This window comes from Parasteatoda tepidariorum, chromosome 9, assembly GCF_982258835.1.
Source record: "Parasteatoda tepidariorum strain Cologne lab strain chromosome 9, Ptep-v5.0, whole genome shotgun sequence".
In the NCBI taxonomy this organism is placed as follows: Eukaryota; Metazoa; Arthropoda; class Arachnida; order Araneae; family Theridiidae; genus Parasteatoda; species Parasteatoda tepidariorum.
In genome coordinates, this window is record NC_141763.1 from 58,666,098 (window position 1) to 58,678,884 (window position 12,787).

The window sequence follows — 12,787 nt, forward strand, 5'->3', positions numbered from 1 at the left end:
TAATAGTAGTACTTGAATTGATTTAATGCAGTTATGACATAAAAGTATTAAGTGATTAATTTTGAAATAACACCCATGTACATATCTTCAATTATATCCCTTGGAATATTGCAAGGTTTATAGGAATATAAGTATATATAGAGAGAGGAAGTGAGAAAATTGTATTTTAACTGTAAAAGTTTATCCTGGACTTTTTTTTTTTGTTTGTATTTTTGAGGATAAATAGTTGAAATTAATGAATTTGTATTTTAGCTGACTTTTTATGTTATTTATCCTTTTATATCCTTTTCATGCGACCCTCCAGAGAAAGTTGTGTACCTCTATTCTATCACATTATATACTTATTTCAAATAATGAAATGTCTGTATTTTCTCAATAGAATATAAATTGTAGTATTTCAATGGATTTAATGCAGTTATGACATAAAAGTATAAAGTGACTATTTTGAAACGATATCCATGTACATACCTTCAGTGAAGTCCTTTGGATTATTACAAGACTTATAGGAATGTAAATATGGGCGAGAAAAATGGGAAAACTCTATTTTAACTGTAAAAGTTCATCCTGGACTTTTTTTTGATTTATGAATCAGTACTTTAGCTGACTTTTATTTTCTTTAATCACTAAACGTTAATCCTGTGAGAAAAATAGTTCCAAAATTCCCTTGCTCGGCACTATTTCCCCCATTAAATGACGTAGAGAAAACAAAGTCTGCTTAAAGTTCGGAAAAAAGCCAGGACTATTACACAAATAGTTAAAAGTTTATAAATGCCATTTTTTGCTAAATTAGATTTTATTCCAAATTACTTTGTTATTAAGTGATATTAATACAGCTTCTTTGTGCATGCTGCATAGTACTGATTTTTTAAATCTTGTTATTTGTATTGTGATTTTAGTTTTACATTGGTACTCATATATAATTGTTTTGATTCAAAGATTCTTTTTCTTCAATTTTTTTTTTCCGGAAATTTTATAATTAAATGCAAGTTTATTCCCATTTAATTGTAACTGCACATGAGACTTACCTTTATGTGTGTTACTGTATTTCATGTAAGTGTTGCTAACTATAGGTTTCTTTGCTTTTGCTTCATTTTTTTGTTTTTATTTTATCGCTCATGGATAGCATTCTTTTAAATTCATATGAGTAAAGATGTAATGAATAATCAAAAAAATTTCAAATCATTTTCAATTTTTAGTAAATAAGCAGATATCAAGTGTATTAATCTTTCAAAATGATCTGAAATACAAAATAAATATTTATTAGTTTTTGTTTTTTTTAATTTGCCTTTTTTAGCTTTAAAACTTATGCTTTGAATTTTTTTTAATCTTCTATTCTATTCCAAAAATTATTAATATTTTTAACTAATGCACAACTTTTCTCAGATTAAAATCTTTCATTCTATTTGTTTTTAACACTACCTACAGTGAAACTTATACAAGTTGACCAGTTCTTGGAAAACAATTTAAAGAGGTCCACTTGAACAGGTGGTCAATTTATAAAGGGGGAAATTAAATTGTTTTTAACACTTAGGCACTTGATCATTGTGATCAAATTTGATATTAAATCCACTTACAAAGGTAGTTGACAGTTATCACTGTATTGATTAATACTAATTTGCTTATGTTTGTTTTATCTTTATAAGAAAGAAGCTTTGTTTTTTATTTTATTTTTCTTATTTATCTTTTGTTGTCTTGTATTTGTTAAAAATGTGTAAGAAGCTAACTATCTTTACTAAAATAATTTTAGTTTAAGAAACATAAAGAAATTTCTTACTAAGCTCTGTTTTGTAATATTATGTAAAATATGATATTGTAATGCTCACTCATCAATCTAAATAGTTTTGTGTATGATAGAATATTTGTTAATTTTAGAAAGAAGATATCAAGAGACATGTAGTTATTGCTATATCATTATATAAGCATCATGATTGATTTTAAACTGCAACATTTTTGTGAATCATCACCTCTTTATGTCAGAATAAATTATTAAATTTTCTTGTTCTCATTTTTTAATCATGTTTAATATACCACAACAACTGACCATTGCCGCATTATTAAAAAAAATTATTGCTTTAAAGTAGAGTTAGTGTCTTCAACATTTTTAGTGCTTCAAGGCTACATCAACAAATTCAAAAAAATCTTACTCTTGCTGATTATTCAGAGAAAGTTTTTTTTTATTTTTAAATCATCAGTTAGCAAAAATTGAAATTCGGTTTATCAGGAACTATTATTGATCGATTTTGTTTTTTAAAATGATGTAAAAATTTTTATATTTTACAAATACAAAATGCTTTTGACTATCCTTAAGAGAAAAAAAATCTTTTTTTTTCCATGGAATTATCTTTGGATAAACAAATGTAATAACTATTTGCAAAAATTTTTTTATTTCACTATACCGTTTGAGTGTGGTGAAGCGCTATCACGCTTCGCTTGTTATGTGCCAAAAATTCGGAGACGCTGCTGTTGGTTAGTATAATTAGCATAACAATTAGTATTGATAAACATATTAATTAGTGTTACTTATAACTAGAGCCCGGATTTTGATGACCTAAAAAATCTCAACTAATGCCCTTAAAAAGGCCTTAAATAAAGTAAAAATATTGAATTAACAGGGTGGCCACCCACCTGGAAAACCTGGAATTATCAGGGAATTTTTTTATACTGGAAAAAACCTGGAAATATCAGGGAAATTTGGATAAAAACCTGGAAAAATCAGGGATTTTTAAAGAAAAGCTGGAAATTTTTCTTTGATGATTTTTCAAATTTCACTAATTTAAATTATTTGCTAATTTTCTTAATTTAAATTATTTCATCCATTATACCCACTTTTTTTTAACGGAAATGTATCGCCAAACAGTTGAAATATCATCAACTTAGCGATACTTTGCTTGCATCAAAATTTGCTCCATTATAGTTCTGTTAAACTAGAATGCCATATAAAATTCTTCCACGGTTGCTAAACAAATGTGGAAACTTTTGACCGCTTTAAGAATTTAGGAAAATTTAGGTAAGATTCTGGTGGAAAAAGGGATTAGGATATTAGCTTCTGTTCTTAAATTCTGTCCTTGGGCTAAATCCATTTATGGCTCAAGTTTGTTCCGATGCTTTGGTGGTTATTTTTTTTCCTCTATTTTGACAAAATGTTTTTATATTTTTAACTTTATAAAATTCTCCAAAAATTAGTTGGTTATAATTTTATGATAATAGATTTTATATCGCACTCTTTTTCTGAAAGCTTTTCTACTCCTATTCAAAGAAATCTGTGAATTATTTTTTCTTAGCAAACCAACCAATCACACATTTTTTTACTATCACTAACAGCAATGTTTGTCGACAAATTGTTACAATTGTTGCATTAATGCTAATTTTTTCTATTTCATTTTAACCTCTCATAACATATTTTAATTTTAAACAAAAAAGGCTCATTTGTTGGTCAATATATGATTTTTGATTCAAAGTTTTGTGCCAAAACATTAAAAAATAAATAAAAAATCTTGAAAATTGTCAAAATAAATTATTTTTTTCAAGATGATATGTTACAAAAAATAACATTTTGAATAAAATATTTTATAATATAGACACTTTTCTTGTACACATCCTATACTTTATAAGAAAAAAGAAACAAAAACCTGGAAATTTTAAGATTTTTATCTGGAAAACCTGGAAAAATCAGGGAAATTTGAAATCTGATTTGAGTGGCCACCCTGATTAAACAAATGTTTTGCTCTTTAAAATTATTATGAGTCATTTAAAAAATATAAAACAATGCAATACTTGTTCTACGTTCATTAAAGTTTGAAAAATATGTTTTATATCCTAAAATAACAAAAAAAGGAAAATATATTGACACCAAAATATTTTTATTTTGTATAGAAACTTTAATGGATATAACAACTTCCATCTCATAATATTACTAAATATCAGAATTACATTGGATTATTAAATGTTTTTTGATAATTTGAAATGTAAACGAGCGTCTCTTGTCTGAAAGTAAATTTTCATTCCTGCAGAAGCTTCTTTCAACGTCTACTGATGTTATAGGTGTGTACTTGAAAAAGACGGTCTCACTTACTGACAATTCTTCAATTTGAAAAGATTTTGCTTCACCTGTTAATATCCTATAGATTTTCTTCATTGTTTGGAAGCCAGTGTAGTAATGAAAATTGATAAAAAATAATAAAAATTGGAAAAATTAACAAAAAACTTAAAAAAATGCATTAAAAAGCAAAATACGCCCTAAAATGCCCTATAAATCTAAAAAAAATGCTCTAAAAGACAAAAAATGTCCAAAAATGCAAATGTCATCAAAATCCGGGCCTTAATTATAACTATTTCTATTGTTCTCCAAAAAAATTACGCATTTCATTCAGCACTATTAGCATATATATAAGAAAACTCTTCAGCACTCGAACAGTTGAAATATTCTCATATATGATGAAACGCGCAAAGTATAATTAACATTAATGGGTCTATACTTTGGGCTGCTCTTTTGACGAAATTATTGGGACCATATTGGGCGTTCGGAAATCCGGGTCCGTTGGAAGAAGGGTATTTTTGTTCAAAGAATTTTGTTTTGTCTGATTTTGTAATGTAATATCGTCTGCGCTAATTAGCATATTTAAAGTTACCCTCCCAAATCATTAAGATCAGATAATTAAATCAAAATTTATTCAGGGTGATAAGTATTTTTTTACCCCTCGCTATCTGTGAGATTAAATTGGGGCCTTAGAAGATGAGGAGCTTTATTGTATCCACAGTATAAATGAATATAATGGGGGAAATTGGACATTAGTGGAGAGTTGAATATTTCTATAATGTAACTTGCAATTTTATTAATGTTTCATTAATAATTCATTTAACTATATTCCGTTTTTGCAAAAAATCTTTAATCAAAACGCTAGCAAACTTTAAAAAAAAACTTAATAGGAAAGAATAACATTTAAAAAAAGTTGCATTGTTATTTCGATCTAAAAAATTTTAACAGTTAAAAAAGATGTGTCTGATAATCATTCTCAACATTTACAACCATTTTTTTTTCATCTCAACGAAATGTTTTATTTATTTTTAGCTTTTACTTGCTCTAGAAAAACCAATGGAAACCTGGGCAGAAATTTTGATTATTTGTAAAGGATGATCCAAAATTTGTGAATATTAGAAATAATTATAATAGAATAAATGGTTAAGTTGTTCTTTCAATAAATTGGCGAAAATCTATGGGGATCTTAAGATATTCATTTTCTTACAGGCTCCACGAAATGCTAAATCCAGCACGGCTCTATTGATGAGGAAGAAGTCTAACATAAGGACCCGCTTTTGTTGGGTTGGGTCTGATGTTTATGTATGATCAGAATTCTAAATTAAATAAGAATGTATGAAAGGGATGTGTTGGTTAACATTCAAAATCTTAATGCTCGCTTATCCTAAGAAAATATCGTCCAGAAAATTTTACATCGAATAATTTATCTTCTAATTCTTCTGATAAAAATCATGGAATTACTCTGAATATTCAATGAATAATAATTTTAAAAAACGAAGTCCATTTATCTCATAAGAGTACACTCAACATATCATTTAATTCATAATTTTTGTGATCTTATTTATTATAATTGGATTATAAATGTATTTATTTTAAGTTAATTATATTTGATGAATAAATAATTCATAACTTATTCATCAATTAGATGTATAAGTAAGGATTAAATTAAGTTTATTTTTTAAAAAAAAAATTCCTGATCGCATTTAAAAAAGAAAATGGGTACGAGTAATTAGCCAATCGGATTCTTCCAGAGACTTCAATATTCCTGTTACTTTGCTTAAAGCTTTCTTTTTAATTTTTTTCAACAATTTTTTTCTTAATTAAAATATAAATTGTTACGTTGCAATACATTTAAAACAGCTCATATCTTATTTTTAAGAATCCTTTAGTTGCTTTTTTTAGAACAATTTGAAAGAAAAATATATTATTACGATATACAATCGATAATGAAACTAAATTTTGTAAATTGTGGCTGAAGCGCACGCGCACATTTGACCCTAATCTCGAGGACATCATCAGTACTGCAGAATGTGTTGGTGTTTTCGTAAAGGCTGAACTGCATTGTATAAAAACTGCGGATGTGTGTCCGTTCGTTAGTTTCGTTATCGTTTAGGGGATGGGTTTATCTCAATTTTGTTCACCGTTCATTTTTTATCATGTTTGGGGTTGGATGAGATAGAAATGTCTATAATTATGTCTGAATGTTTCTTATTTTATTATTGCATGTAATATCTAATTCCTTCAGTAGCGCTAAATATATATGTATATAACATAAATAAATTATATATATAAAGATATTTATAAAACATATAAATATTTTTAATTTGTATAGTAATTTTATAACCTATCAGCGTTTATAATATAGCATTTACCAATTGTTGAAATACTTTATATAGTAGATTTTATAGCTTCTTGGAATTCCCATAAAAAAAAGGTTTATATGTTTGCTAGAGATACATTCCGTTTTAAAAGAAGTGAAGATGCTAGTCATAGAGGAATGAGCTCTTAGATCTTTTTCTTACCAATATTACCTTGGCAAAAATCTAACCTACAAAAATGTTAGAACCCTCGTCGTCAGAAGAAGAAAGCGAGAACGAAGCAGTCGAGGAAGAGAGTTCGGAACCCCAAGCGCTGTCTGCTTCTGCGACAAATTTGGAAATCCCAAGGAGTGGTAGTATTCCCCGTAGCATATCGCCAGCAAGTGGGGCGGATAACTTAAGCGTGGTGAGCAGTTCTCAGTCTCGGTCGAATAGTTTAGCACGGCCTTCTAGTCCCAGTCCATCTCTGGTTAGTGAAAAAGATAAGGAAAAAGATGATGTCGATAAGGCTGAAAAAGAGGAAGAAGAGCGGAAGAAGCGTCTGCAGCTGTACGTGTTTGTCCTTCGCTGTATTTCTTATCCATTCAATGCAAAACAACCCACAGACATGGTTCGCAGGAACCTGAAAGTCACGAAGCAGCAGCTTGAAACAATTCAGGGACGTTTCCAAGCGTTCTTCAAGGGGGAGACGACTATCTCATCTGACGAGGCCTTTAACAATGCAGTACAAAACTACTATGAAGTTTTTCTAAAGAGTGATCGTGTACTGAGAATGGTACAGAGTGGGGCTTGCTCACAGCAAGACTTTCGAGATGTTTTCAAAATAAATATCGAGAAACGGGTACGCAGTTTGCCTGAAATCAATGGCCTTAGCAAAGAAACAGTCCTCACGGCATGGTTAAATAAGTTTGATGCAATCCTCCGAGGAGATGAGGACACCAGAAAACCTCAAAGTAGGTTACAGCAGAATGTTGCCTCAGAACTGATATTAAGTAAGGAACAATTATATGACATGTTTCAAAATATCTTGGGAGTCAAGAAGTTTGAACATCAACTTCTATATAATGCATTACAGGTATTCTGTTTTTTTTTTTTTTTTTTTTTTTTAAATTATTTTTTAACTATAATTTTAAAAACTAGCTTTATGGGTTCTAGGACGAAAGTCTTTGTGTTCTTTCTTAATACCATAAATAGTTTCTATCTACAAACAACTCATATATACTGAACAGGAAGAGTTTTTTCATTAAAATTGCTGAACATTACACAAGTATTTTCTTTATTTGAAAAAATATCCCTTCAATTTTACTCCTTGCATCATGTTTAACTCAATTTGAACAAAGCAGTCAGTTCCTCTTTTGCTCCCAGATAATTGTTTCTGTCATCTTCTTCACTGCTTGAGTACGTCCTTGATATCAAAATTATATAGATCTCACCTTCCCAATAGTATCTTTGCATCGTTCTTTTAAATGATTTCTGTAATATGATCTACACCAAAATAATTGCCATGTCTTGACGGCATCTGGGCAGTGGCGTGAGAAGCCTAAAAAAAGCCTCACAGAAGGGGACCAACTCGAAAGATATAACTTGAAGCCACCCGTGGGCATAACATTACATGTTGTTTTTTAAATTTAGAAGTTTAAAATCCATTTGGTGTTAGTAGTTGGCTTAATAAATCATGATACAAAAATACTCTCAGAGTTTTATAGTAAAAACTTATAAGGAAAAACAACAAATAAAACTGACATTTTTGAAAAGATCTCACTTTAGAAGACATCTTTAAATTCATACATAAATATTAGAGGCTTTTGAGGGTATTTGTCTTTAAGTATAATTGTTTTAGTATCACAACAGCACATTTTAAGTTCCTGTTTTATAATCGTGCCCTCTGCAGATAACCCTGACTAGGCAGTTTTACAACATCTAGAGAAAATTAAAAAAATGTAAACTGTTAGTGTAAATTTAGTTAATCTGATTTAAATAGTCAGAATAAAAGTATATGGGTTTAATTAACAGTTCTATATGTACATATTGCATTTTATTCTACAATCTCACCCATTTAAAAAACCTGTTAATTTTTTTTAGATTTATGAATTAGGGAAATATGTATACAGAAGAGGTTTGAAGGTTTATAATTGTATTGCATTGATAGTGATACTTCTATAAATTTTAAGAAAATGTATTTTTAAAAACTCAATTTTATTTAGGAAGTTTTTTATTTATTTAATTTTAAAAAAAAATAAAGAAACTTCCTAAATAATCTCTTTTTTTTAAAAGGAGAACTCAGTACCACTTCATCTTCTCAGGTGGCGTAATTTTGACAGAGTTTCAAATTAGGTCAATTCATAAATCAACTGATTAATCTAATGAGACTTTAAGCTTTTGATAATTCAATTCATCCAGCAAATTTTGGGAATAGGATTGTCAAAAGCTTTAAACAAATGTTCAGTAATTTTTTAACGGCTTAAAAGATTATCAATATAAACTTAATTTCTATATACTTTTAATACAGTATATAAAATGTCTCTATATGTAAATCAATGTTTATTCATAACCTTATTTTGAATTTAACTTTGTATCTAGCTGGACTCTCAAGATGAACAAGCAGCTGCTATTCGGCGTGAATTGGATGGTAGAGTGCAGAAAGTTAATGAAATGGAAAAAGTATGATGCTTTCTAATTTACTTTTTTCCAAATCTTTTATATTTTTTTGTTTTGTTTTGTTATTTTCTGTTATCATGTAATAATAAACTGAGTTTACAATTATGCTAATTTAATGTTATTATGATTTAAAATATTAAGATTTCTATTTATAATTTCATTTATTTGAGAAAAGTTTTGTAATATTTATATATACAACAATTACAAATAATTTCTTGCAATCATAACTTAATATCAATCACATTAATTAATATTATGATTATTAGAAAAATAATCATTAAATTTTGCAATTTATTTGATTACATGTCATTGTGATTTAAATACATTTTGAAATATTTTTTTGTGTAAGCATTATTTTGGACATAAAATTTTATGAAATATATCTTTAGCAATTAGGAATAAATACTTGCTAGTATGATTGTTTATTAATCATAATGGTTATTGCTTTAATTGAAATTATGATTACTTTTATTCCAAATTACAAGAATTGATTGTTTGCAATCAATCGAATTTTTTGAGAAACTCTGATAGATGCTTTTACTAGTATTTTAAATTGACTTGAACAGATTTTTTGTACATCTTTTTCATTGATATTGTATAAAAGATTTTTCAAATTATTTAATTTGTCTCATTGTATTTCTGATATTATTAAAAACTGAATTTCTTATGCTTTTCATGATTTCCTTAGTTACAAATGTTACAATTTATAAATATTTTACCATTAAGGGAAAGGTTTTTCAAGTAGCATTTTTCTCCTTAATTTTATCTTTTGATTTAGGATATTGTTTTATAGAATTTTTACATATTTCTGGTTCAAAATATTTGTTTGTAGTTTGTTGCAAGTTTTTAAGTATAGTTCAGAAATAAAGATTTCATGCTTTTTTTAATAAATTTTTATTGATTTAGACTAATGCTTGGATTAGAAAAAGATTTTATAGTTTTGTGCTTTGTACATAGTATAAAAAATGTTTTTATATTTATAGAATATTTCAATTTGATCATTTTTAAACAAATCAATGGTTAAAGCTCCATTTCTCATTAAGTTGCTTCTATTCTTATTATCGTATTATTATTTTTCTTTCTCAAATGTTATTGATGTTAATGTTACCTGATTTCTCAAATGTTTTTAGTTGCAGTAAAAAAGTCCCATATGTAGTTAAAAAGGAAAAAAAAAAATAGACCTTTTTTTTTCTCGATTTGGAGCTTCCTTGTCATTTGATTTGACTTTAAAATTGCAAGGTTTTTTGCTCTCTTATGCATCCACTATTTTGATTAGCTATGATAATATGAAAGAATGTCCTTCAAGCTCGTTAATTTTTAGCTTGCAAATTATTGATTTATAATAATAGGGATAAAAATCTTAGTTTTTTAAGAGTTAAAAGAGGAAGTTTTTGATAAATAAATTTAAAGAATTAAATGTGCCATTTAATAAAAGTTTAAAAAATTCCCCTAAATTTTTTTATTTATTATATAAAAATAATGCACAAATATTTTAATTATCACTTATTTAAAACTTGTGAATTCTCTGAGTATATTATATAGAATGTGTTTTTTTCTGATTTACTTAATTGCTTCTTTATAGTAGTCAAATTGAATACTATATATTTTATTTTAACTATTTTTACTTACATTTGACAGTCTGACTAAACCTGAGGTAAGTAAGAGTCTTAAAATATTGTCGTTGGACATGCATAAATTGAAATTACAGATTCAACATTGATTGAAGATTATAAAGTTGATCATTAATATTCTTGTCCCACTTTTTAAATAAACTAACTAATAGAATGGATATTATTTGATTATACGGTATGAATATATAAGTCTTTCAATCTATTTTAATTACATTTAAATTCCTTGCTGTGGTTGATTTATTCTTTCTTAACTATATGAGTTAATGAGTGACTGATGATTACATTGAACGATGATGGTTACTCAATAACTTCCCTTAATTCGTAAGCAACTTTCATTCGGATTTTTTTCAATTCCTTCCCTGTTTCATTTTTTATTTTATTTGGCTATTCAGGTTACCAACGAAATGTAATCCTCATCTCTAGCTTTTTTTCTCTTGTTCATGCATAGCAGATTAGAATCTGTTATTTATGTGCTGCACATCTTTCTTAATTTAAATAAAGGAAACATTCTAAAATTTAAAAAGAAAAGATTTTTTTTGTTTATTTTTTAGTCATTCCTCTTTAAAGCTAGATTTTAAGAAACGGCAATGCTTTTACTAAAGAATGGTTTTAACATGTTTTCATATTCTAGTGATTCTGTTTTGATTTTTAAAAAAACAAACAATCAATTTTCTAATTGAATGATTCTATTATTCAGTCATTTATATTTTTTAATGTAAGTATAATTAAACTTAGTATTAATATTTGCTTATTTTTTGCTAATATAATGTGTTTTTTTTTAGAACCGCAAATTAATGCCAAAATTTGTACTGAAAGAGATGGAAAGTTTGTACATAGAAGAGTTACGTTCTTCCATTAACCAGCTGATGTTGAATTTAGAAAGTCTACCTGTTTCTAAGACTGGAGCTGAAGGGAAATATGGATTACAGAAACTTAAGCGGTATAATCACAGGTGATTGTTTTATAAAAGCTTGTATGGTGGAATTTCGCTTCAACAGCTTTGCAATTTTTATTTAAATTTTTTTCATGAAAGAATTTTGCTTTTTTCTTACAGTGCCACCAGAATACAAGCTTGTAGTTAAAAATTAAAAGTAAATTCTGCAAAAGTTATTTTGATTTTCGCAAATTATCCAAATGCTTTCTTTTTTATTTTATTTCAGCAACTTAGCTGTTTCTTTATTTTATTCTGTAATTTTAACACCTGTATTAATAATCAATTTTTTTCTCTCATGCTGCTGCAAACAGTCGATCAAGGTAATTTTTCATAATTTTTCTGAACTTACCAAAACTAATCAGTTTTGGATTTGTAGTTTTATCTTAATTTTGTATATTGAAGAATTTTTATGTTAGTAATTATTTTTCAATGTCTTATGACATATAGATATCTAATAATTGAAAAATTATATTTTATTTTTTATCAAAAATGCTTATACTTTTTAAAATTAAAATTTTTAATGTTTTCATTTATCTGTTTCAATAATTTTTTTTTTTTTTAATTTTAAAGTATTTCATTTGTTTAATATTGAATTAACTTAACCTGTTTAAAGTAAATGCTATATCACAATGAATGTAGCTTGAAAATTAATCAACAAACATATACAAAAAAAGGGGGAAAAACTGATGTTATTCCCAATATAAATACTTACAAATGTATATTTATTAATCCCTTTTATTATGTTTCATTGAAAAAAAAGATGCTTATACTGTAAATGTATATTAATAGTTTAATAACTGTTATTCAAATCTTTCTTTGATATGTAAATGGTTGAGAAACCCTTGCTGTATTCAGAATCACACACTTTTAAGTAGTCATATACTGAAATATTATTTTAAAAAACTTTAAAGTTAGTTAATAGTATAAAAGTTAGATAATAAAATAGTTTTTATGTGTTCAAACTTTTTTTTTTAATATTTAAAAAAATATCACACATTATAAACTAATATTAACAAAGGAAAAAGTGTCTACATAATGTTGTATATGTTTAATTTAAATTGTATGACTATGGGAAGTTTAATTCATTAGAAAACTATAATTTAAAATCATGAATTATTCAAGATTTTTACTTGCATGTTTTTTTATGTTAGAGTTAGAATATATAGAAGTGTTATATAATTAAGGGTATTTAAAATATTTTTTTTTAATT

General features: G+C 26.8%; 1 protein-coding gene across 6 annotated transcripts in view; it reads left to right on the forward strand.

Annotated features, from left to right (window-relative positions):
• Nucleotides 1-6,061: 6,061 nt before the first annotated feature.
• Nucleotides 6,062-12,787, forward strand: part of Cadps (calcium-dependent secretion activator 1) — an 82,467-nt gene continuing 75,741 nt past the window's right edge. For 5 of the 6 annotated variants that reach the window (XM_016054090.4, XM_043046047.3, XM_016054095.4 and 2 more), the window contains exons 1-3: nucleotides 6,062-7,429; nucleotides 8,935-9,015; nucleotides 11,426-11,595. In XM_016054090.4, the coding sequence (XP_015909576.2) occupies nucleotides 6,593-7,429; nucleotides 8,935-9,015; nucleotides 11,426-11,595 (1,088 nt within the window). In that variant the 5' untranslated portion in view covers nucleotides 6,062-6,592. The remainder of the gene's footprint in view (nucleotides 7,430-8,934; nucleotides 9,016-11,425; nucleotides 11,596-12,787) is intronic. The other variant, XM_087151893.1, reaches the window with a different exon arrangement.